Source organism: Antrostomus carolinensis, unplaced genomic scaffold (assembly GCF_000700745.2).
Source record: "Antrostomus carolinensis isolate BGI_N321 unplaced genomic scaffold, ASM70074v2 scaffold3387, whole genome shotgun sequence".
Classification (NCBI taxonomy): Eukaryota; Metazoa; Chordata; class Aves; order Caprimulgiformes; family Caprimulgidae; genus Antrostomus; species Antrostomus carolinensis.
The window spans coordinates 1-24,992 of NW_010329298.1; the positions used below are offsets into that span (position 1 = coordinate 1).

A 24,992-nucleotide genomic window follows, 5' to 3' on the forward strand; every position below is an offset into this window, starting at 1 on the left:
AGGGTGAATCCACCCAAACCACCACACCTGGGAAAATAGTTCCTGCTCCAGTCTTGGGGCTCACAAATTCTGGTGCTGAGTTTTAGCTTGTCAGCAGCTGAGCTGGTGCATGGTGGACAGACAGTGAGGTGGCCTTTGCATAGAGACGCTCCATGTGCAAGAAGCAGAGGTGCAGCATCTCCCTCCATGGCTGCGCTGCCCCAGCCAGTGAGGGAAAGCGGCAGGAGCGAGGGGGGCAGCTTCTCGGTGCGGCCAGGCAGCAGCAGCCGGCAATGCCAGCACAGGGGGACAGTCTAAATTGGTTAGCAAGAACAGGGCAGGGGGTCAACCAACTGCTTCCTGAATTTTAGAAACTGGAGACCAGTTCACAGGTATCCTTACAGAGCTCTGCTTCTGGATTATTATTATTTTTTTTAAGTCCAGGAATAGGTGCCTCATAATCAAAAGGTAAAATTTTAGGTAAGCCTGTACAGGACTGCTCTGAATTGTCCAACTTGGAATTCTTATTTGACAGTGACCCTGACAAAAGTGTCACTTTGTCCTGCAGAGGCTTGCTGTTCCATTTCTTAGAGAAAAATGTACCAATGGGCATGCATTTGCTCTTTTTTACGTTGTTACTAGAATATAAACTTACTTTTAAAATAATCAGCTACCAGAGAAATACTCACCTACCAGAGAAATACCTGTTTGCTAATTTTCTGCAGTTAGTTGCCTTAAATCCAGAGGACAGATCAATTTCCCAGCATAGTCTCCATTACCTTTTGAAAGAAACTTAAGGACCCCACTTTTCTTGTAGCTTTGTCAGGGACACATCACAACAAAGCTTGACTGATACCTGTCTATTTCCTTGTATTCCCAACCAGGTACAATGCAGAAGCAGATACATTCTGGAAGCCTTTCTGCAAAACACGGGGAGAGCCAGCACGAGCTGTTTCAGCCTCTGATAAAACTGTAAAAAAAACTTCCTTTACTTTGTTTTTCAAATCTAAGCCAGGCTGTTGCACCAACATTAACACAACCCCAGAAAGTCAGTGGGACCATAACACAGGTAAGGATATACAGAAGATAAACTATTGTTTTAAATTACTGTTACTGGTGGATTGAGCTGGTGGGTATGACTACTGCATGTGCTTTAAGAGAATCCAAAAGATTAAACCTCCTCATAGACGTTGGTCTCCATAATGGAAGAGGCACAATATTATCGTCCAAAGCAAAGTAATGTGCAAAGACACTTCAAAACATGCTGGTATAGCCCCAAACAGGTAAGAGGAGGAAAGAAAGGAGGCGAGTATGTGCATGAGCAAGAAGAGGGAACAGAAAACCAGATTACAGAATACCTGTGAGCCCACTCCTAAAAAAAAAAAAAAAGCTGAAAGGGACCTCTTAGTCTAAACACTTTCTTGGTTAAAAGGTCTTTGAACTGCAAGCAAAAAACCTATTCTCAGCTATTTGATGCCCTCTGTGTTCAGGGAAACAGGATCTTGCACATTCCTCATAAATAAGAGGGATTCCAGAGATACCTGAGCCTCCATCATCAGCCTCTCTCAGGAACACAAAACCCTGAACTTTGATCACCCACTTCTGACAAGAGGGATATCAGTCTGAGTTGCTCTCCTCCCTCTTTCCTCAAAACTTAGAAAGATAAATCATTCACACAGTAAAATGTGCTGTAGAGGCTACTTGAAAATAAAACAGTGCTTTAGCTTCTGAAAGTATTACAGATCCAAAGACAACTTTTAAATATGCTTAAATCTAACAGTTTAGTACAAGTAAATTATTGCAAGTGAAAAGTCAAACTCACATTGTGGTGATAAAATCTGAGGTTTTCTATGAAGAAAAAAAAAATATTGCAGATTATTCAAGCTGGAAAATGCACAGAAAAATGCCTCAGTAACCAGAGCACTAGATTGCCTAGTCCAACCTCCCTGCTCAGAGCAGCCTGCCAGGCCTGTGTCCACTTCTATTTTGAGTACCTTCAAGGATGGTGACTCTACAACCTTTGTGGGCAACCTGCTCCAGTGTTTGACCATGTACACCATGAGAAGCTTTTTCTTATGTCTAAATTGAATTGTATTGTAAAGACCAGACCAATCTAAACACACAAGCACTTGTTAACTAACAATGGTACCTCCTTACAAGAAAATGCCCCTCTTCTGACAATTCTGAAGCATCTGAGATTTGCAGTTTTGCTAGTGTCAAACATACTACCCTTAGCAGTGCAATGCATAGGGAACAGACAGTGAAAAACAAGTCTGCAGATTGCAGCTGTGTCTGTTCTTCCTAACTTGTCTACTTTATAAAATAAGTAAATTCAAAGAGCATTTTGGAGAGTTTTCTCCCAGTTCAGTACTCAATTACTGTGACTCAATGCTACTGGAACCTCCAGTGTATGAGCAGAAGAGGCTTACAATTCTTAAAATCACATTAAATCCAAACACACTATCGCAGGGTTCTAGGGATGTCTCAAGGATAACATACCAATTGTATTCAGGTTCACTGGTTTTTAATTTTTTTTTTCCCTGCCGACATTTCTAACCCAGCTAGGATTTCAAGCTTAGATTTTTCCTGCCCTTCCTGTCTAAGGCAAAGTACATCCAGCTGAACAACGCTTCTACAGCACTATTTCCTAGTCTGAATGCAAGTAAGCTTGTTACCATCAAGAAGTTTGCAGGTGTTGTTACATTTCTAACTCACTGTTTGTCAGGTATACTTTCAGAGAGCCCTGTGACTAACAGGTGTGCAACAGGCATTTGGTGAGTTACACCAGTAAAATTGATGCAGCTCCATTCATGGAATTCAGCTCTTCCCCTTTCCCCTGGGGAGGGAAAAAAAAAAAAAAGCAATACACCAAAACCACCACATAGTTATTTACAAATAGCATCATAACTTTGATACATCAGGCAGGATGGATAAAAACTGCAACTCCGTATTTATGGTGGTCTATCATTGATTTTCAATTTACTGGGTATTACAAAGTATTAACTGTTTTGCCATGAACTTTCACAGAAGGAAAAAGTCGAGTCAGAACAAAGCAATTACTCAACTTTTTTTTTTCCAAGTAACATTTATTAACATTCTTAAAGTGATAACTTAAGTCATAAGGAAGGGGGCTGTTGTCAGTAAACATACAATGAAAAGGTAGTAAGATTTTTATATTAAAGTATGACTAAAAAGGCTTTTATCATAGTGTTTAGCCCAACCAAATTTAATATTAAAAACACTCAAAATTGCTACAAGTGTTGCAATCAGTTCTATTGAACTTACAAAAACCTCATTTCAGTAGTCAATACCAACCTATTATTTACATAAAATTTTAAATGCCATTCTTAATTTTTGTAAACAAAGCACCTAAGCATTTGAAAGAAAAAAGTTAGTTTACATCCCATTAAACTGCAGCACACGTGTGTGAAACCTCAGGCACGATCAGGCATGGAGCATAATTAGGCACAGGACAAGACAAAGTTTTCACATCAAGCTCCCGAATACACTTATGTTTATTCCTACTAATTCCATTATCATTTACAGTTGAAAATTTAATAAATCCTCCATGCAGAAGATTTCAAAGAAAAAAAGGAGTCATATTACATAGATCTGTGAAGCTGCTGAGGGCTTTGAGTAGTACACGACTTCGAATCAGTTATCACTTTATCTCTTCTACGAATTTTCAGAAACTTATTCACAACCATTTAACTTTTGCAGATACTGGGCTCGTCAAAAAGAGTATGACAACGTATCAGAAGACAAGTTTTCCAGCTACTGGAACACTGAGATATGCTGTAATTTATTATTAAGTGCCAGTCAAATAAAAATTGAAGATGATGTGCAAGATCATTGTATTCTGAGGCTGTCAGTTCAAGAAATTCGAGGGGCAACTACTAACATATGAGAACTGTTTGTAATTTCTGTTTCCTTAGAGAAGTTGCAAACAAGGTGGTTTATCTCACCCGTATCAACTGGCACCACGGTCAATCTGTGTGAACAGCAACAACTAATACTCGGGCTGTAAGTTTTTGCGCTCCTGACTCTTGCAAACAAACTTGATATAAATTACATAAAGCAGTGAATTTCCAGTAAGTCTTTGTTAACTCCCCATACAGATTTACAATTGTCTCAATTAGCATACTTCCAAAGTAAATCCAGCTAAACTAGATTTAATCTGGGTAAGTTTTCCTTAGTCAACATGCCCCAAACTAACTATAAATGTCTAGAGGTGACCTTCAGACAAACGCTGAGGACACTTCCATGAGGCAGTGCAGGAAAGCCTGCGTTGCCATTGCCCAGCGTGTGCTTATTCGCTTGTTTTCTCTGGGGTTCTTGAACTTACACTGACTATAGGAATGACATTAATTTAAAGAATAGGAAAAATGTTTTAATGACTACCTGACATGAGCACTAAGTGAACTCAGTGGTTTCCTGTTGGTGCCTTCTCCAATTTTCTTTGGTGTAAAGTGTTAGCATTACAGCTATACAAATTTTCTATGCCTAATCCCCCTCAATTTGCAGTTTCCTGGAAAAAGAAAAAGTCTCAAACAAACTCAAACTCTTCTAAATGCAAACTAATGATTTAAACTATTTCTTCTTTTCCAAGTCTTTAAAAGCTAAAACAAATTAAGAGTAAACAAGTTAAACACATGCATTGGCCTTAACTAACACAGGCACTACTAGCACTATTCAAACCTGTTCTTTTGTCGATCAAACGTAGAGAATTTTCAAAAATAGGGTTTTTTTTTAAAAAAAAAGTATTGTTTAGATGCCAAAGCTAAAAAAATGTCCTGTCTTCCCCTATCCCTTTGAATGGATCTACAGCCAAATGAAGACCACAAATACAGACCTAGTCTCAATGGGTAGGAGAACCACCAGGCTGGGGTTAACATTTCACCCCACTCCCCCAGATAGCACTTCCTGAGCAAAGATCCCCTTGCCTTTTGCTCCATCTTGTTTGTCAACTATTCCAGTAGCTGCACTTAAATTTCCAGGACCGCTGTGTAAGTACCTTTCTGCTTTTATTATTTTGGAAATGGTTGGCAATGTATATAATCCAAAGACTTGCATCAAAGCTTAACAATTGTCACAATTAAGGCATAAGCCAGTGATACTACGGGGAGGGAAGAGCTCACAACCCCAATCTAAATTTGCCCTGTTATCTGTTTTATGGCTTACAGTGTACATTGACTAACATACACACTGTTTATTCAATTAGTTGTAGTAATGGAACTATAGTTTCATTCTTTAGTTGCTATAGTTACATTACTATCAATCTTTGCATTCAAAATCTGGAAAGAAATTGTATGAAAGGTAGTGTACTTTTTTTTTTAAATGAAACTTGACTAATCAAAATTAAGAAAACATTTCATGCATCAAACTGATATGGGCAAGGAACTGTTATAAAAATATACTGTATAGAAACACATTTGGAAAATTGCATAGAAAATATCCTTTTATTTAAATCAAAATAAGGCACGGTTTTACTAGCTATGGTTTGCCTGTAAAAATGCAAGTCTATTTTGATTACTTTTATGTTATCAACAATATTTTCCATAAAAATATAGGTACGGGAGTAAAAAACCCTTTGACACAGAATAGGAAATACTCTATTGTAAAATTTCACCAAATTTACTGTAATTAACTTGTAGAAAATTTGAGTACTACTTTAAATCAGGATCCTACATGTTATTGTCTTGCACGCTGTTCACTGGCTGGTGCTGTGCTTTCTTCATTTCCTGTATAGTCCAGGTGTTCCATCATCTAAACGTAAAAAGAAAAAAAGAGAGAGATGGCTTTTTATAAAGAATTATGCTTTTTCCCCCACTGGTCCAAAGTATTTGTTAGCTAAGAGAAATATAATTAAAAGTGTTAGAGTGCATTTTAGCAGCGTACAGACAGGAAGTCCTCTATAGATCAGGAAAGTATTCAAGCCAAGTAATCAGAGCTCTCTTAGCTAATGCTTTCCACTACAAAAGTATTCTCCAACCAAGGATTCAAGTCCTCTACAAGAAATTAAACTTATGAGTCAAAAGTGTCTCAATTATTAAATACAGAGAACAAAAAACCTGACTGGGGTTAAGCAAAGTTTTCAAAGACATGGTTTGCAGAACTGGAAATGAGATCTAGGATACCTAACATTTACAGGTAGCAAGAAATAACTTGAATAGAGAAGACTAGCTTTCTCTTTTCCTGACTAAAGGCTAGCTGTATCACAGTTAGTGAAAACTAACTTTATTGGCAACATTTCTTCGTAAATTTTCTTTTTATTTCAAAAAGGATAAAGGAAATGGAATTGTAAAGTCCTGCAACAGAAAATAATCTAAACCAGATTATTATATAGACTGACTATACTTTCCAGTTGATGTAACTGATCAAGTCAACTGAATGACACAGGACAAGGTTGTACTTTTCCTTACTCAAAGCAGCCTGTTTCCCTACCCACTGCTGTATTGCTAGAGGGCAATGAAGGCTCTGCTTTCCTCCCTGGGACAAGGCTTTGAATAAACTACAGAGGTAATACAGACATTTGTTAGCATGACAAACCATCAGTCTGAGGGCTTCAGAATCAAGCATAAATAACAAGAGGCCAAGGATTGGACAGTTTTGATAGCTGACAACCAGAGACAGAAGATAGAGAGTAGTAAAAATAATGCTGAAACGTGTCGAGGAGCTCACGTGCCCAGCGTGGCAGGATTATTAGGACGAGGGCATAATGCTTTCTGCATCAAGAGGCAGAAAACCCTACATACGTTCTTCCACAGTGGCATATCCTGCCTACTAGTAAAAAGGCTCCCTGTCTTTCTGTAAAACAGCTGCTCACTGCGTGGGTTCTAAGCTGGGCCATGAGGACACAACTACTTTCTTGTCCTACTGGCACCCACTGGAGGATCCTTGGCAGATAAAGCCAGGCTCCAGCACTGTTGTGTCATATGCACTTTAGTGTGGTATAATTGTGTATACAGGGCAAAGAGAGTAATTCCACTAACTTCTCTCTTCTTCTTTAGCCATGACCCACCCCTGTGCCATACCTTCTTTTATGCCGACAGAATTGTTTCATTGCAAGGTACACAAACGGACCTTATTAAAAGCAGGTTTGCTTAAACAAGCTGTTTCCCAATCCAGACACACCACCATGCCGCGCAGGAAGTTGAGATGACAGTTCCAAGGCAGAAACCAGTCACTGGGACTCGGGTAAGGCTTAGGAGAGTCTAGTGGCCACAATATAAATCTGACTAAAACCAGAAAAGGTCTTTGACATCCCTCCCTTCATGTGTCAGAATTAAGGTAGGCACTAGTCTTGCCAATACACCTAAGAACTGAGTTACAGCAATAGTTCATGCTCCGTCCAGCAGTGAACACCAAGTTCCTGTGCTAATGACAATCTTGCATTCACTTCAGTATATCTAGAACTTTCCCTCTGCACTGTGACCAATAATCCACATCAAAAGTCACCCAAAGCAAAACACTCCCTACAATTACAGAAGTCAAAATGTCATTTTGAATGAGGACTGTTTTCAGGAAAAAATAACAAAAAACCCCACAACTACCACATTACATCAAGTAATGCCATGTATCTTCCTTCGTCCTAAGGAGGATCATCTAACAGCTGGCAGAGAGAAGGTAGTTTTGGTAAGCATTCCTGTAAAATATTTCCCTATTAAACTGACAAGATGCTTCCATAAGGAAGAGTTAACACTATTTGCAACAATTCAGTGTACCCCAAAGTCAAAGATTCTTCTCTTAATCCTACAACAAGGTAAGTAGCACAAAAATGTACTTATGCTGGAGATACCACCTGTATTTATTTATTTAAAGTCTCTGCTTCTCTAATTAATATATCAGATTTTTAATTTAACTTTAAAACCAAAATGTCTAGTAAAGCATAAAGGGTGTTTGGGGTTCTTTGATATACATAAATGTTACAAGGCAAAAAAAACCAAAAAAAGCCTCTTCACCCCATTTCTAATCTCTCCACCATATAGAAGGAGAGCCCACAACTTGAAGTCAGGGACAACAGATGCCTTTCTGAAAGTGTAAGATTGCATTAAGCAGCTTTTTCCACAAGTGTATAGGTTCTGTCAGGACAACCTCACCCTCAAAGCCTCAGCAGAAGCTGCAGGAATCTTTACGACAACCAGCAGCAAGATGAAGGCACCGTGCTAAAATCCTGGACAAAGTTGTTGTTTCAAGCCTTGAAAGAGCCAAAGACTGTACGTTGTGGAGAGCCGATGAACATTTTTAAGTGCAAGAGATTCAAAAGCTTTTCTCCCACATTTGAATTCCTGACAGTTTTTAAGGAGGAGGTGTCAAGATAGGTTAGACATAAATGTATTTGAGCTACAAGGCTGTCTCCTAATGTGGTGAAGTATTAAAACCCAAGAAAACCAACGAAACCCAAAAAACCTCATACACACAGAGCCAAACTAGAAGTGGCAATACAAACTCCCACCTGTAAAAGAGTACACAGTACCCATGCACACACTTGCCTGCAAGATTCACTCTGATGATGCTGCATTCAAATAATTCTTAACAACTTATAGCTATGATTAATTTGCAAGTATTTAAAAATGTGAGGCAGAGTTCATCATCTCAAATTGTCTTCAGTGTATAGGGCAGACAAGCTGCGCTTTATAAATACATATATAACTCTAGACTGCCAACTATAATTCAAGATTACATTTAAATACTTAAATTCTGCAAGAAGTTGAAATATGAAAGCATGCATTGCTCTCTCCATGCTGTGCTTGAGACAACGGACAGTTAAAATAAATGCCATCATTGTTAGCAGTCACGAGCTATGGCCTAGGAAGGTTAAACCTTCCTGCTGCAGTCTAGAAGCTGTGCAGCAGCAAGACCACAAAAGCTGGTCCAAATCCTTGCTCCCAATCCCACTGCAAGCACTGGAGACAGTATGGGATAAAGTATACTGTCAAGTAATAAAATGATAGAGGGACTGTAAGCATGATTACTAAAGGCAAATTATAATGCTGAACATTATAACAGAGGACAACAAAATTGTTTAGCACTAAACAGGTTTTCATGTCGATGCAGAGGCACAGAAAAATTAGGTGAAGGACTTCTATATAGGTAACAATAGAGGAAGTAACACCAATTCTAAACATCTGAAGACATTCCTAGGGATTTAGGAAATTATAGAGTAGAGAGGCATACAAAGCCTGCCTTCAGGCTTAGGAATCATGGCTCTATCGGTATTTTCTATTAAGTTTTCCTGTATTCCTCTAAAGAAAGAAAAAAACCACCACATAGGCAGAAAAACAGATTTATAACTTGTCTTCACTTCTACCCTCTTCTATTGAATTACTCAGAAAAATTAAAAAGAAGATAGATGCAAAACAAGAAAGAAAAGAGGAAGCAGAGGGGGAAAAAAAAAGAAACCATAAGATGATTAATAAAGGTGCATTAAAAGAAGGCCATAATCACACCTTGTAGCAAAGGCGTCCTGGAGGAGTCCGATACCTAAATAAAATTCATTCCATTATTAAAATCATACACAATAAAAATCAGAAAAACCCAAAACTCAAAAAAGCTAACTAATGGACTATAAACAAACAGTAGCAGTCACGAAGTTTAGTCACCTGGTACGCTGTACATGCTCTTGTACCCCTATTCTTAGGACACTTAACAAGTCTTCAAAGTTTCCCTGTTCCCATGAGGACAAAGCGAACCTCTATAGAAGTCTGGTCACCACTGTTAATGGGACAGCTCCGCTCCAGTCCAAACTACCATTGATGTAGCAAAAAATAGTCCTTTGTCACCTTTCTGGATCTTTCCTCCTCAGAATGAGCACTGAAAGCTGGAGATTTCAACCTGAGGGTTGTGTGGTTTGGGGTTTTTGGTTTTGCCTGTTTGTTTGTAAGTTCAGTAAGGACAGTTCAAAATACAGCTTTATGTGAGGAGAAGAACGTATGAGAAAGATCAACACTGCAGTGTTCTGAGAGTGCAACTTGAATAACACCCTCTGGAAAAAAATTAATACAGAAAACGTTCTTTGGAAAGTTATAGGAAAATAGGAGTTAGTAAAGTTACACAGAGACACTCAATCACAGACAAGTCTAACTCGGGGGTGGTGGAGTGGGGGAGGAAATCAACATTTTAAATTGTGCTAGAAAAGGAGTCATCTGACCTCAAAACAAGCTGAAGTTCAGAGCAGTTTTAATCCTTCAAGAAACCAGTTGAAAGGACATGAAATAACTACTATGGCAACATAATTCTTCCAAGTATGAGTTTTGCTATGAGAAGTACAAGAAATTTTTGTCGCTAAAGAGAGTTGCCAGATTTACTTAGGCCAATCTTACTCAGAACTCAAGTGAGGAAAATAAATTGCAAAGCTTTTTTTCCTCCAACAGACCCAGAGTTACTGGGCTTCATATAGGTGACACTATTTTAGAATAGCAAACAGTCACCAATTTATATACAAATGCATGGTAAGACAAATTCATTCTGACCTACAAAGAAACATTTCTATTCACTGGACCTATGAAAGGAGAATAGGTGTTTTTGTAAATAAGATGACAGGGTATCCAGTTAAAGCTGAAGATCTCCTGAGCAATTTCATACCTAGCCAACCTCTGGCTGAGGCAGGTGTAGAATATTAGTTAGATCAACAAAAGGTAGCATTTAGCTGACAGTACCATAGGAGCTGCGTGCCTGCAGTTTTGCATTGACAAGAATTACCACCACCTTGACTTCCACTGACCCACTTAAACCCTGCACTCCAGAAGCTGAAAAAGCAGGAGCTGCTCCTTTCCACTATCAACTTCACACTGCCCACCTTCCCTCACCACAGCCTGTCCATTCTCTGAGCCGAGTCCACCGCAACCTAGATACAGGTGACAGTTTCTGAACTCACACAATACTGGACTTCAGGTCTCAAACACAGTTTAGAGTAATCTCGAGAGCGGTCTGTCTTATGATAAATGCCAGCTCGTAAGGGCTACTGGCACAGCAAGTTACCACAGCAAGTCACATCGGGGGAATGTGCACATGTCACCAGGGAGAGGCAGACAGCTGGTGGGGTTTTACGGACTGCAGTTCCTGGTAGTGTCAGAGACAGACAAAGGGGAAATGCAGAATACCCAAGGCAGTGTGCACACAGGGTGCTGCACTGTGACAGAACACAGTGATATAACCACCCAGCTATTTTGTTGCTGAATACTCTGTATAATCCTGACAATGCAGGATGCCAGTGATGCATGGAAAGTTTCTACAATTCTAGTTGATCACCAACTTTTTTGAACTGTCTTTTAATACAGGACTAGTGCAGTGACTCATGTTGTACCACATCATGATGATAGTTGAGGAATGTTAAAACGTGAAAAGACATTTCAAATAAAACAAACCAGAACAAATTACTTTTTCCCATGAGTACTGACCCAGTTATTTAACCTCCCTTAAGCTTTGTTCTTCCATGTCAACTACTAGACTAAGATTTTCTAAAAATAAAGACTATTTTCCCTTATTAGTTCCAGAAGATAACATGAAGACTAGCAAAAACTGGCTTGCAGGGGTGATATATTACCAGGTACTTAGAGAAGCATATACTCAAAGGAATTAACAACAATCCAGCCTACCTGGTAATTGCTTCCTTTCCAAAACTTCTTCATCTCTTTGCGCCTCCAAGCAACAAGCGAGCTAGTAATGAGTGTACATGGTACAAGATAGAGAAGGGCAGGTTGTCCCATCTTCATTAATGCCAAAACAATGAAAGTCAGCACCATACCAATGGCATAAGCTATAAAAAGATATTTATACATACACAATCAAGAACAGGTGAATTTTTAAATTAAGTCACTCATTTAGTAAGCCAGAATTAATTTTTTTAAAAGTAATATCTTCCTTGTTAATATAACTGAAGAAAAGAGGGACAATAGGCTGCTCTGTACTTGCAAGGTTTCTCAAAGCAACTGACTGCCATAAAGAATACTCACCTTAAATATGAACAGCCACATTAAAAAGAGATTCTTGGCAACATTGAACCTTTCTTTACCTGAAGAAAACTATCTAGTTCTACCATTTAAAAAAAGCTAGCATGAAGATTAACATTGCTGAAATATCACATGATTTACCTATTGTACAGGAAATGTAGTATATTGAAGATGAACTTGTTTGAACATCGAATCTTCGGCAATAGGCAACCAGAAGCCCTTGAAGGAGAGGCAGGGGGGGAAAAAAAAAGATTAATGAAATGTTTAGCCATTAATTTTTTTCTCCCCATTCCTCCAAATCAGATCAACATATATTGTAAGACTTCTCATTACTGTATGTTATCTTCCTATTTTTTTTTCTGGAAAGTCAGGAACCAGAAGAAGAAAATCCTACAGTAAGTCTTGAAAATCAAAACCATAATGGAAACATGAGCCAAGTGAGCTTGGTATTAAAAGATTTTGGTTTTTTACGCAAGCTAATTCCATCGTGCTATTTTCAATTTTCTAATACAGAAGAGTAGCAACTTAATCTTAATACTTTTCTTCAACAGGACTTTAATGCTTGCTCTTAACCATCAGCAATTTTGCCTGTATGCTGCTCACAAGATGGTGCTTTGTGCCTGACTCAAGTAATTTGCTCAAGACTCCAACTACAGCAAAATTCATCTCTCCTGAGAAAGATGGAAAAACTTGATAATACATTTTCCGTTACCTCACCTCTAATTAGGTAGTCTCAGATAGGAAAATACTATGAAGGTCACAGAATGCTTGCTTTCTGTGAGATTTCAATGAGATTTGGACTAGAGCGGGATTGGACTAGATCTTTTGAGGTCCCTTCCAATCCCTAATATTCTGTCATTCTGTGATTTAATTATTACTGACAACTGGATTTATCTGTGGGACTTGTATTTACACAATACAGTGCAACAGGAAAAAAAAACCCTTCACTTTTTAAGCAACTATTTCTGTAACATAGTGAGCTTTCCTATATTGTGCATATAAGAACTGTTGTATTCTGCACGGACAGATCAAGGCAAACCGCTGTATTTGATTTAGTAATTACTTTGTAGAATAAATTCAAGTCAGTTGAGAAGCAAGCCCAAAATGTTTAATCATAAATTACAGTTGCGAAAAATATTTGCTCACCTGGGACAATAATGTCTCCAAAACCCAACAATGAAAATGGCATGTCACACAGTGTCGCTGCAGAGTATTCAATTCTAGGCACTCTAATAACCACAGGTAACTGTAAAACAGTATTTCAGAAGCCCACATAAATCTAATCTAGAGCATCCTGGTGGTTTGGGTTTTTTTTTGTTTGCTTAAATTAAGAAACAGGCTTAATATAATTAATTTATTGTTAATGCAGAACTTCAAAATAGGTAGAACCTAAAGGAAAAACCAGAAACCAACATAGAGAGTGGATAAAGCTTAAGGCAACAGGTAAGCTGGAATTTCAGATTTACAAATGATATGCACACACAAAAAAAAAGTTAAAACAACATTTATCCATATAATGGTAATAACAAAACTGGATTATTAACCTAACTACAGAATATTGATCAGTGATATCCAGGCCCTGAAGAGAAATTTGGACAGTCAGGTTTTCCCCAAAAGAATAGTCTTTTCAGAGGGAATAATTTAAAAATCCAGTATCTGAAATACAATTCTTACTTTCTCATGGGGAGCTGAGCGTTCAGTAGGGACTTCCACCAAGTTTCCATCATTCTAGGATCAAACCCAAGTCAACAGGTATTTAATACTTAAAAGAAAATAGCAGAAGCTGGCTATATTTTGTGAGAAAGTTATGCCAAAAAGCACACTATGAATTAGCTATGCAGTGTCAGTATTTTTATGTTGCACGGAGTAAAAGAACTGTTCATACCTTTTCACTGTTTCCAAAAGGACCAGCTGCAACTTCAACCATTATACTCGCCCCGTTCTGAAATTAAGGTTATTTTTCAGAAGTTAGCAGTTTAATATACCGAAACATTCATACTACATTTAAAAAACCTGCATGTACCTCATCATACAAGTCAGGATTGGAAAAATCCTGAACATCAAAAGGAATGCACTAGTATTGTACAGTATTATACAGTATCGTTTTGCATTGAAAACAGGTAGTCCAGCCTAAAATAATTGTTTTAGAAAAACCAAACAACAAATCCACTAGATGTAGCCAGCAGTTTAGATAAAAATGTGTCAGCTTTTTCTGCCATGAGCTTTCTGCTTCAAAGCAAAAGAAGGTACACTTACATACAGTTCATACTACACTGCAAATGAGCACTGCAGAAAGTACTAGAGCATGTTCCAGTACACAGGTGTTAAAAGCAAAAGGAGGAAGAAAACTGGAGGACGGTAATTTCTCATCATCGCACTGTCACACAACTGGGGACAACCTACTTTTGGCCATGTGATTGCTGAAAACTTAGTTATTTAACAAAATTCATGGCACCTACACAAGCATTATGCTCTACAGCCCATACAAGATGAAAATTTAGGCCACTGCTGGTTTAAATGAAGAAAAAGAAAAGGAAGTCAGCATTTCTGCACTGAGAATACTGAAAACACTAATCTGACAAAAATACCGCCCCAATGACCAGACAACATTTTTGGTTTTATTTGACAGATAAATTCACAGACATACCTTTGTGATAAATGGTGTTATGAAGACAAAAAACACATCGTATAGAAGGAGAAGGCCTAGAAGTATCACACAGGACTGGCAAGAAAAAGGAGAAAATATTACTACAGGTTTTCAAGGACTGCATAGCTAAATTCTGGTACCATTACTGTACCACCAAAAAGGAAGAGGAAACCCCTCCCATGTTTTTATTCTGGCATAACACTAAAAATTGTAAAGATTTTTTCCTGACAATAAAGTTACAGATTCATGGGATTAGAATACTTTCTTAAGGCAAGCAACTTACAGTACCTTAAAGTTGGGCATTTTCAGTGTTTTAATAAAATTTAGGCAGAAAGCAACTCCCAGAATATCTTGCAAAATCCAAGCCCACCTAAAAATAAGAGCACATTTTAAACATTGTTCAAACTACTGCTGGAATATCAGTGCAATAATGTTTTTAGATTTTGCTGGAAATATCAAGATTACGAAATGGACTGGAAAGCAAGAAATTAGTTTTCAGAAAGTATTGCTACCAAAACCACAAAGTACTAGTTTCAAGATGGTCAGTTTACACTAACCTCTGATCATAAATAGGTAACTGTTCTTTGGCAGTGTGTTACAGAGAAAAGGAGTTGAACAGAGGCCATAATAGGGCCTTGGTGTTCACTTGTATCATTGCTCACTTGACTGGAAGCTCTACTTCACACCTGGCTCAAGATGCTGCTTGGGATTGTACTATAATATTTGTGTATTTGTGATCCTGTGCTTCCACTGGAACATGGGAAACATAAGTCCTATGGTCCCTACGCTATTTTTGCACTTTTTAAAAAAAATTTCTGTAGAATTAATAGCACTGAAGCTAGTTCTTCCTCATCTTCATAATTTTTTGTAACTTCAAATTACCACACAGTTCATTTGTATAGCTTTGTTCTCTATTATTCCCATGCTTGTTAAGCTTCTTAAGTATTTTCATGACTTCTTTGATATTGGTACTGGAGTTTAGAAGGATGCTATGCTCCAGGATTCGTCACACGAAGGTGTCTTGGTTTAGCTAGTTGTTGTATCACCAATGACTCCTCCCCACCCCTGGGGCAGGGGAATTGGGAAAAGGAAAGGAGACCCGTGGGTTGAAATGAAAACATTTAATGAAATAATAATAACTAATACTAATATAAAATACACAAAGTTATACTCAGATGACGAAAATGTGACAGTCACAACAAGCGGAAGAGCAGGCCTTGGGGGCAGAATGACAGGCAAGACCCTCCAGGGATGAGGGCCATTGAGGAAGAGGGTTGTCCCCAGCAAACTTTCCAATTTATAGTGAGTGTGAGTTTATGGGAAGGAATACTTCTGTGGGCCAGCTTGGGCCAGCTGCCCTGGCTTTCGCTCCTCCTAGCCTTAGCACCTGGCTAACTAAACTGCTGAAGACCTCTTGTTCACTATGGGAACCCACATACCATGGCTGGTCACAAACTAAAACAAAGTGTCTTATCAACTTCGTTCTCACTAAATTGGGTGCTGCAGTTTTCTTAAAATGCAGCTCTTCTGACAGAGAATTAATTCTATGATTCTATCCCAGAGAAACCAGGGCAGATGGGAAGTTCATAATGACAATTATTCCTATTACTCTTTAAAGTCAGAATGCATCACTTACCTATCTTCATTTCGAAACACTGCCCAGATGACAGCTGCTGCTATGCAGAATGCAGCAAGAAAAATAAGCCTCACTTCAATGTTTTTGTTGCCACATACAATCCTAAAAGAAAATAATTAAATTAAGAAAGAAAGCCTGCAACAGTCAAAACACATGCTTGTGCTAACAAGGTGACAAGGTGTTCTCATCCTGAAACTTCTCCTTTGCCCATTTTTTCTGTCCAGACTCAGGTGGCATTATTCTTACATCTGCAGAACCAGTCCTTCTCTGGGCTATATTAAAATATTACCCACAGGTAGTAAGTCAAGTTGGGCTTTGATGGCCAGTCCTCATTTTAGCAAACATATCCACGAAAGCAGATGAATTTATTGAATCCATTCCTGTCACATAACAATTATGCCAACAGAACTATGTCTGGGGGACTGGGGAGGGGGGAACAGGGACACTACCATGCTCACTCATACCTGCAGGATATTTAACTCAGAGCAGTAACAAGAGGTTATCTGTACCCTGACCTACCAAGTTAGGTCTGTTAACCACAAACTTCTTAACCCAGAGGACGTGAGCAATGTGTTGCCTTTGCAAAAAAAAAAGTTAAAACTTGGTTTGCCACAGGTACAGTACAGACTAATATGAAGGGGGAAAAAAACCTCTATTGCCTATAGCATAGTACTTGCCCAAAACAGGATCAAAGGTGCAGGATCCCCCCTTACAGAGTTCCTTGAGGAACAAAGTAAGCACACCCCACAGGCAATCAGAATTTTGTAAAACTGAGCTCAGAGAGCCAAGCAGGGCCTATCAAGTTTGATTATAGCAATGCTTTCAAATAAAGGTAATGCAGCAAATCTCCCACAATACTATTTTAACTGTTGATTATGCTTCAGATACCTTTAATATCTATTAAAGGAGCTTGTAATTTTATTTTTTAACAATCCCACGCACTAAACCATACAAGAAACAATTGGTCAAACTCTTCTCATATTTTCACACTACCTTGAGTAGCAACCAGAAAACACCCAGAAGAAACCTTGCATTTATAATAATGGAAAGGTGTACAATACCTGCACTGCCCAAATGGTATTTCTCCTACTAATGCCGCAAGACAGTTGTATAGACTCATTGCTGATGCCAAGCAGAAGACTGATATTATAACATACACTAAATAAAAAGAATGGAAGATGGGAATCAGTGATAAAATACAACAGAGAAAAATAGCAGAGATCAAACACAGCAATGTACATTTGACATAAACTGTCAGAGCACTGCTCAATACAGTCATTAGAGACTACAGTCAGCTCATTACAGAAAGTGCTGAGCTCTGAGTGTCTCTGCCATGACAGGAGTTCTCATCAAGCAAAGACTTGAGTTTTGAAACTTTTTTTCCCCCATCCCTTTTCTTTAAGAAGAAATATGTCATCTGTTAATGCTTTCACATACTTCTATTTGGTTATGGCTAAAACCAAAGCGCTACTTTACACCTACCAGCTTTCTCAATTTCTGATAATATTCCTCACTTAAAATTTTCCCTTCAATCACTTCGTCTGCTTATGCATAGAAGTTTCAGCATCCCCAAGTTCTGACTGATGATTTAGGGTGGCATTTTAAGATCCTAAACACCCTGTCACTTCCAAAAATTTCTATGTAGTTAGGAACCACTTGATTAGGAAAAAAACCTATATTCCATGTTCTAACTTATAGAGAATATTGTGTATTCTAACTTATGGTAAGCACCCTGAAATGTGGAAAAACAATAAAACCAGTTGTTTGCTAGTTGGGTGGGGTTTTTTGTTTGTTGATTATTTTTGAGTTGTTTTTTTTTTTCTTTTTTGGGTAGTGAAGGTCTAATCAGAAAGCAATTCTGATACCTATAAAGAATTACTGGAGGGGGGAAGAACCAAACAACCACCCACCCCGAAACAGGCAAGAAAGGTGGATTTTATAGTTGTAACCAAGATTTTGCACCATTATGATCTGTTAAGCCCCCAACTGACAAAACGAGAAGTTTTGCACAACAGGTTCCTCTGAGGTCAGTAAGAAGTCAGCTGTTTAGGGAATCACTAATTTTGAGGCAACAATGCAGAATTAATAATGCCCAAATACTTAAAAAAAGAGATACAGAGAACTCCCATCACAGAGCTCAGCTTTGCAACTGGCTTTGTGCTGGTAACACTTCCTCTCTGGTACTTCAGTTAGAGAATTGAGCTGAACTCCAAGTATTGGTATCAGGACTTACATTCACACACTAGAGTAGTGACATATCAAAGTGGGGGTTTTTTCATTGCTTGTTTTTAATTAAATACAGATTTTTTTCCCTGGGAGAGCGTGTCATACCATGGTAACAGCTTCTTTACCTCCAAGAAATCGCATATATGTCTGTTCCAAAGTGCACAGAACTAAGGTTTCTTAGCAAAAAGCTATTAACGTATTTTCTTTGAACCATTCACGTTTCTTCCTCCCCCTAATTTGTTACTCCTCTCCCTTTCTCCTTTAAGAGGCCTCCTTCTTCACCTCTTCTGAAATTTCACCTGAAACATCTCAGAATAAACAGGGGACATTTTTAACCTCAATCTTTTGACCATGTTCATCAGTCTTTTAGTGGGAGAAGTTTACTAAAGGTAGCATTGCCCATAGTCGAGATAACAAAAGCCAAACAAAACCAGAAGTTGGGATGGTGAAGTTTCTTCTGCAGAAGCAAGAGGTTAACTGGTAACAAATTCTAAATTTAGGAAACTTTCAGAATGAAAGCTACATTGATAGTACTAAAAAGTGTCATTTAAAACACTGTACATTTTCCGGATGTGTGATTTGAGGGCAGGGAAAAAAAGTCAACCAACAGTTTGGAAGCTGTATTTCACTGGAATTGCATAATTCAAGAACTTAGGTTATTGCTAGCATGCTTGAGTTTATTCAATTATGGTAACACCATTTCACCTGGTACTTCAATTAGTGCACTGCAACCACAAACTTAACATCAACGTAGCAATATATAACAAACAAATTTGCTCTAAACACTACTAACTTACCAATGCCACCCTCCCAAGAACGCTGACATACATCATACTTTATTTACTAGTTGCTGGTCACCTCTCTTCCACGTTACTTCACTCAGAATAAGCACTGTCAAGGCAGCCTTTGTAACAGAGTAGAAGAAAGCTTCTCTCTTTTTTAAGTAGCAATTACATCTTTTCAACTCTCAACTCATACATGAAGAGAACAATTTAAAAAGTTACATTAATTTTAGTTTAGAAATCTAGCTTTTAAGACTTAGACACCTAATAAGACCATGCAGAAAACAAGTGAAATGAGATTATCCATTGATTCTTACCTAACCATTTGTAGAAGAAATAAAGTAAGACCAGCATGACACAACAGATGACAACAAACAAGATAACTGTCACAGGGGTGAAAGTAACATTTTCTTCCTTTTTCCGTCTTGTTTCTCTCTCCCCAGGACTTGCTATTGCCTTCAGATTCTCACTGTTTTAAGAAAACAACACATTTACCTCAGATGACAGATTACAAAAGCGTTTTACTTACTACGACCAGAACTGCTGATTATAAAGTGTTTAGACTGACAGCATTTCAGTCTAATCCTTCATACCATTATTAGACTTAAAAGTACAGAAATATGGTAGGCTTATCATTTGAGTTTCTTTCCATTTTTGAATAGAGATATGCACTTCTAACTGAGCATAGATCACAAGGAGAAAGATTCTTAACTGCCCTCCTTTCCAACTATGTGGTAATTGCCAACTTTAAGGAGTACCCCCAACCAAAACCTTGATCCATGTGAGAAAAAACAGTCCAATATCAGAACTCAGACTGCTTTCCAGGATGCATGCACTCAACTCTATTAGTACCTCACCTCTGCCTACAAAATTTCTTGGGCCAAATGTAGTCAATCTGATAAATATGTCTATGATAAATCAACATCATGAGTATTACACGCTGTTCTAAAACCTCAACATTAAGTGTCTGCAAACTCCACTCATGTTAGCAGAGTGAAGCTAGCTAAGTACTTGTTCTTTTACCCTTACACCTCATAATTACAAAGTGAGTGAAAGAGAGCGGGAGTAATTGGGGATTTTCACTGGGAGTAAGATTTCTATGCACACATACTCCACATTTATACCTCCCTATGCAAAATAAGGAGACTTAAATTGCTGTGTTTGTTCTTTGAACAGATAGCCCTACTACTCTTTTAGTACAGACAGTAGTGCAACTTGCCCATCAGATAGCGTGTTCCCGACGAATCCCAGGACCTACCTACAAAATGCTGAATTCAGCACTGAAACAGCTATCTTCAAAAGAGAAAAACCCACAGGAGTAAGGCACTTTGTTAGATGAATCACCTCCTCAGAGGACATGCTTTGAATAAGCAGGTTTTTTTAAAAAAGCTCACCCTAGATTTATGAAAGTGCACTTTAACAAGTTTAATATAATTACATGTAGGTATTTTTCAATATGGGAGAACAGCATCACATCTTGTTACTTTAGCATTCAGTACAGCCACACCCTGTATCACTGCAGGGTACTAAAGAAGTATAATCAGATCCAGCCTTAAAAAAAAAAGAAACACCCCTCCCTTCTTCTACTTCTTTAATCTCTTTAAAATCACTAGATTTGCATAACTAGTGGGAAAAAGGAAGCTGTTGTTATCACATACAATCCATTCCCCGTTGTTCTGAGGAGCGAAGCCGCAGGTAGAACTGCACACTGGCCCATTCAGCATACAAAGACATCCAAGAAACAGAGAGGCAGCAGAGTAACACCGTGCTCTGGAAGGACAGCTACACCCAGTTTAACCCCAGATTAAAACCAGTTCTGTGCATCAAGCATGTTTCACTTCACTAAACAAAGCCGCACACCCCCCGAGCACAGCGCAGAAACCCCTACTGCCCCTCCTTTCCCTGCATTTGCCACCTTCTACACTTCCACTCCCTCCCCTTCCCTGCACAGGGACTGCTGCTGCCTCCTTGCCCCTGCCTAGTCCTAGAGGTGCTACTGCCCCAGGCTCTCTTGCTGCACCAGATAACATACAAAGCTGAAGCAGATAAGCCTGGTTGGACTTTAACTGTCTGGAGCCACTTGGACACAACCATATTGCACTCCCCAGTGCTCCTAGTGATAGGAGTGTGGTGCAGAGACATCCCCGAGGGTACTGCACAGCCAGCTGGGACAAGGCAGTTGTACAGACCCCACCAATGCAGACACTACATACAACTACGTGTGTACCTCTGGATTTTAAAGGTGTCATTAAAATACCTACTTTCTGTCACGGATATTGGAGTATTATGATACTAGTTACAGGGTATTTGGTAACTTGTCAAAATGTTAACTCAGTCCTCCTCCCAAGAGCTGCATTACCCTTCAGGGACTTTTACAATCTATTACTCAAGGTTCCTCAAAGACCTATGGTGATTTTTCAAAGGTTGCAGTGCTCAAGTATTTCTTGGCAAAGCAGCTAATTACATCTAGAGCTTCTAATTTTTTAACTACCAACCTAAAAGAACATAACTTCTCACTAATCATAGTGACAATTTTAATAAAATTTGTAGCCCACATAATTTAAGCAGTTCCATTTAACAAAACTTACAGTTCTGCTACTCCGCTCCAGTAGCCTCCTAGTGCCACTGTAAACACAGCAATTAGGAAGATGATAACCATACTGCTATCAAACTCTGGCAAAGGTGGTGAATACAGGGTCACATCAATTTCACTTCCAAGCATCTGAAAAATAACATATAGGCTGGTTCATAAGGACAACAAAGAAATTATATTGTTTATTTTCCAACACAATGCACATCATGATTTCCTGATATTAACCTACACAACGCTGAGAGCAAGTTTTCAACTTACTGCACAAGATATCCCAGGTATTTGCCTTGGTCACTGTAAAGAAGCAGTGCTTTCCATATTACCTTTCAGGATGGTCAGGTTTGAAAATGACCCTATTACTACTGCTGTGGGAACACCTGGACACCACAAGGCAAAATGGTATTTCTTTGCATTCTTTCCACACTTCTCAGAAGCTGTGCCTCTAGCCCAAATGCTTTTCATCCCCCCAAAACACCAAGTACTACTAAAGACATCTGCACTGCTGGAAAGCACATCTGAGCCGACTGACTTGAAATACAAACTCACGGGTCCACTGATACATCAGCAGGTGTCTGGCTCTAGCTCTGGAAACCACAAAACTCACAGTTCAGACACAGGCACAACGCTTCATACAGGACACAGAGCAAACTCAAGGTAGCAGAAAGGTACTTAATAACAGCTTTACACAAACATGGTTTGAGATGGATTCATAAGAAAAAAAAAAAAAAGGAATTTCATGCTACTTAAAAAAATTAAGACCAAAGTAAAAAAACAATCAGCTGAAGAACACTGAAGAAGATGGGAGGTAAGATAGAGACATAACTGAATTGTACAAAAACCTTGAAGGCAAAACCAAGATGCTTCCATTTGACTGAAAGGTGAGATTAAAGAAACAAAGAAAGGATGATAATTTGACAGGAAATGGAAGGTGGTAGGGAAGAAAGGTTTGCTGCCATAGTCAAAGTAAGCCAAGGCATCCAAAGCAATCCTGCAGTGACAACAGACTTCAGAGATGCATCAGAAAAACAGATTTGGTAACAGCCTGCATGTGGCATAAAAGCAGGAGAGGAGATGAACACGCCAGGCAAGTTTGGCTACAAGAAGATCAAACCGGCAGTGGAGAGACTGAATGGGAAGCTGAGTAGTGTAGTGAAATACACTGGCCAAATGTGAAGAAAGCTGATTCACTCCAGCATCTGAATTATCTAATTACAGATATTAACCTTACTGCAGGCTAAAGAAGTCAGAATCATTCCTTTGCCTGAAGTTATGGAAGTTCAGAAAACAAGAAAGAAAATTAAATTCTAGTAAAACACTGCAGTTGTATGAAGTGGAACTTAACATTAGATAAAGGCAAAAAAAAATCCCTATTCAAATTACAGCATCCTGTATGTAAAAAACCCAAACAAAACCCCAAACAAACCAAAACACAGCCAGACACAAAAAACCACTAACAAACCTAAAGGCTTACACATTATTAGCATTCACTTCCAACATGTCTTAATCCAGTTTTTCCTTTAAGTTTCATAAATCTCATAAGGTATAATTCACATTAGAATCTAGAGCGATTGTTTGTTTCCTTTTGTTCCTGTTGTTCTGCTCTTCACTAAAAACTTGCAAAGTCTCAACTTCCACCACAGGGAGCACTAGAATCAAATACATTCCATCAGTTAACAACTCTGCAAGAGAGCTGTCCCCTTTACTTGAAGGTTTGTAACGCTCTGCTCTTGCTATCAAGACTCGGAATATACCTGACTGGAATGGTGAAAGCCAACAGAGATGACATCTTCTAAGAAAAGGTGAAAAGAGTGCTTATACAAACTAGCTACCCTCAGACTGGCGCTGTCGCTCTTCTAAATAAAAGGAGAAAGTTGGAATCCTTGAAAAGAGTTACAAAAGAAATACTACTATAGTAAGAAGAGTACAATGGCTGCCAGCTTCTAAGTAGCACAAATCATTCAATAGTTGCCAGAAAGCTTTGGCAAAATCTACATCAGAACCAGGAAAGGATCACTTGTAGTCTAGGCTACGTTCCTCACTACTTTTATGAAGGCAGTCTTGTTATAAGATAAAACCACATTCTTATTTGCCTCAGCAGCAGTACGAGACATCGTCTGGCACACTAATCTACTAGCAAAGTTACTCTGGTAAATTACTATAGCTATAGGGAAGTGATTCTATGTGACACCACACCAAGCAGCTCTAGGCAATAAAGTGGTACAGAGAAGATGCAGAACAAATTAGGGATCTAACCTTGCCCTAGCTCCCTTTCACGTTACTAGGGCATATCTTAAACCCACTCAACTAAGCAAATAACACTTGTCTTACTTGAAGAAACAAATTTCAAGACAGAGGACAACCTGAACCAAAACACAGTATTCATCAAGACTATGGCAGACAGTCATCACAAACCTTCAGTCACGTCAATGCTCAGCAAGAACCAATGTTCAATGGGAACAGACAGTAAACAACCAAAGTCCTACACATCTAGGAATGGTTTCAGTTTGCATACTTACCTAAGACAACCTCCCATGGCAGCTCTGAAGATTAAGAGCAGAAATGGTGAAGTGAGCTTGCTGAATTTGCAAGAAGCTAAGACTACACAGGTTACTGCTAGCCTCTGCTATTCACAGAAAAACACGCGCAGTGCAACTCCTGCCTAGCAAAGCTATTTAACACTAAATAAAAAAACAAAACAACAACACAATAACAACAGAAAAAGAGACACCAAAGAAAGGACACTGTTTTCTTTAAAACCCTCTGCAATACTCTGTATCCTAATATTACACGTCAAGGAAAACAAACTCCAAATACCCCCAAAACAAACTCCCCTGCTTATAAAGTGGAGGAGATGCTGCAACTGCCACATTTTGATGACACATGCTTGGCATCTCACAATGAACTCAACAGTGGAAACTCAAACTATACTGCCTAACTGCCCTGATGCTGTCATGCTATGTAAGAGAGAGCTCATCACCTGGCAAAGACAAAAAAACCCTCACACCTTCCTCAAGATCCAGCCTGATAAGGTACTGCTTGCCCAAAAGATCCATGCCAGTCAATACAAGTTCAACCACTCTAGCTTCTGTGCTAAAGGAACAGCCCTCTCAGGCTATAGCTCTTGACATCTGTCAGGCAGCTGCTACTGTATACAAGTCTACTGGAAGGCTGCTTATCTTGT

General features: G+C 38.7%; 1 protein-coding gene across 2 annotated transcripts in view; it reads right to left on the reverse strand.

Moving 5' to 3' along the window:
• Positions 1-5,419: 5,419 nt before the first annotated feature.
• The window catches only part of SPPL2A (signal peptide peptidase like 2A), a 20,839-nt gene continuing 1,266 nt past the window's right edge, over positions 5,420-24,992 (reverse strand). The window contains exons 3-15 of one of the 2 annotated variants that reach the window (XM_010172489.2): positions 21,810-21,943; positions 19,539-19,690; positions 17,275-17,371; positions 16,214-16,315; positions 14,866-14,947; positions 14,578-14,652; positions 13,816-13,872; positions 13,605-13,658; positions 13,077-13,176; positions 12,072-12,149; positions 11,577-11,737; positions 9,429-9,462; positions 5,420-5,745 (exon numbers count right to left, since the gene is read on the reverse strand). In XM_010172489.2, the coding sequence (XP_010170791.1) occupies positions 5,714-5,745; positions 9,429-9,462; positions 11,577-11,737; positions 12,072-12,149; positions 13,077-13,176; positions 13,605-13,658; positions 13,816-13,872; positions 14,578-14,652; positions 14,866-14,947; positions 16,214-16,315; positions 17,275-17,371; positions 19,539-19,690; positions 21,810-21,943 (1,158 nt within the window). In that variant the 3' untranslated portion in view covers positions 5,420-5,713. The remainder of the gene's footprint in view (positions 5,746-9,428; positions 9,463-11,576; positions 11,738-12,071; positions 12,150-13,076; positions 13,177-13,604; positions 13,659-13,815; positions 13,873-14,577; positions 14,653-14,865; positions 14,948-16,213; positions 16,316-17,274; positions 17,372-19,538; positions 19,691-21,809; positions 21,944-24,992) is intronic. The other variant, XM_029086076.1, reaches the window with a different exon arrangement.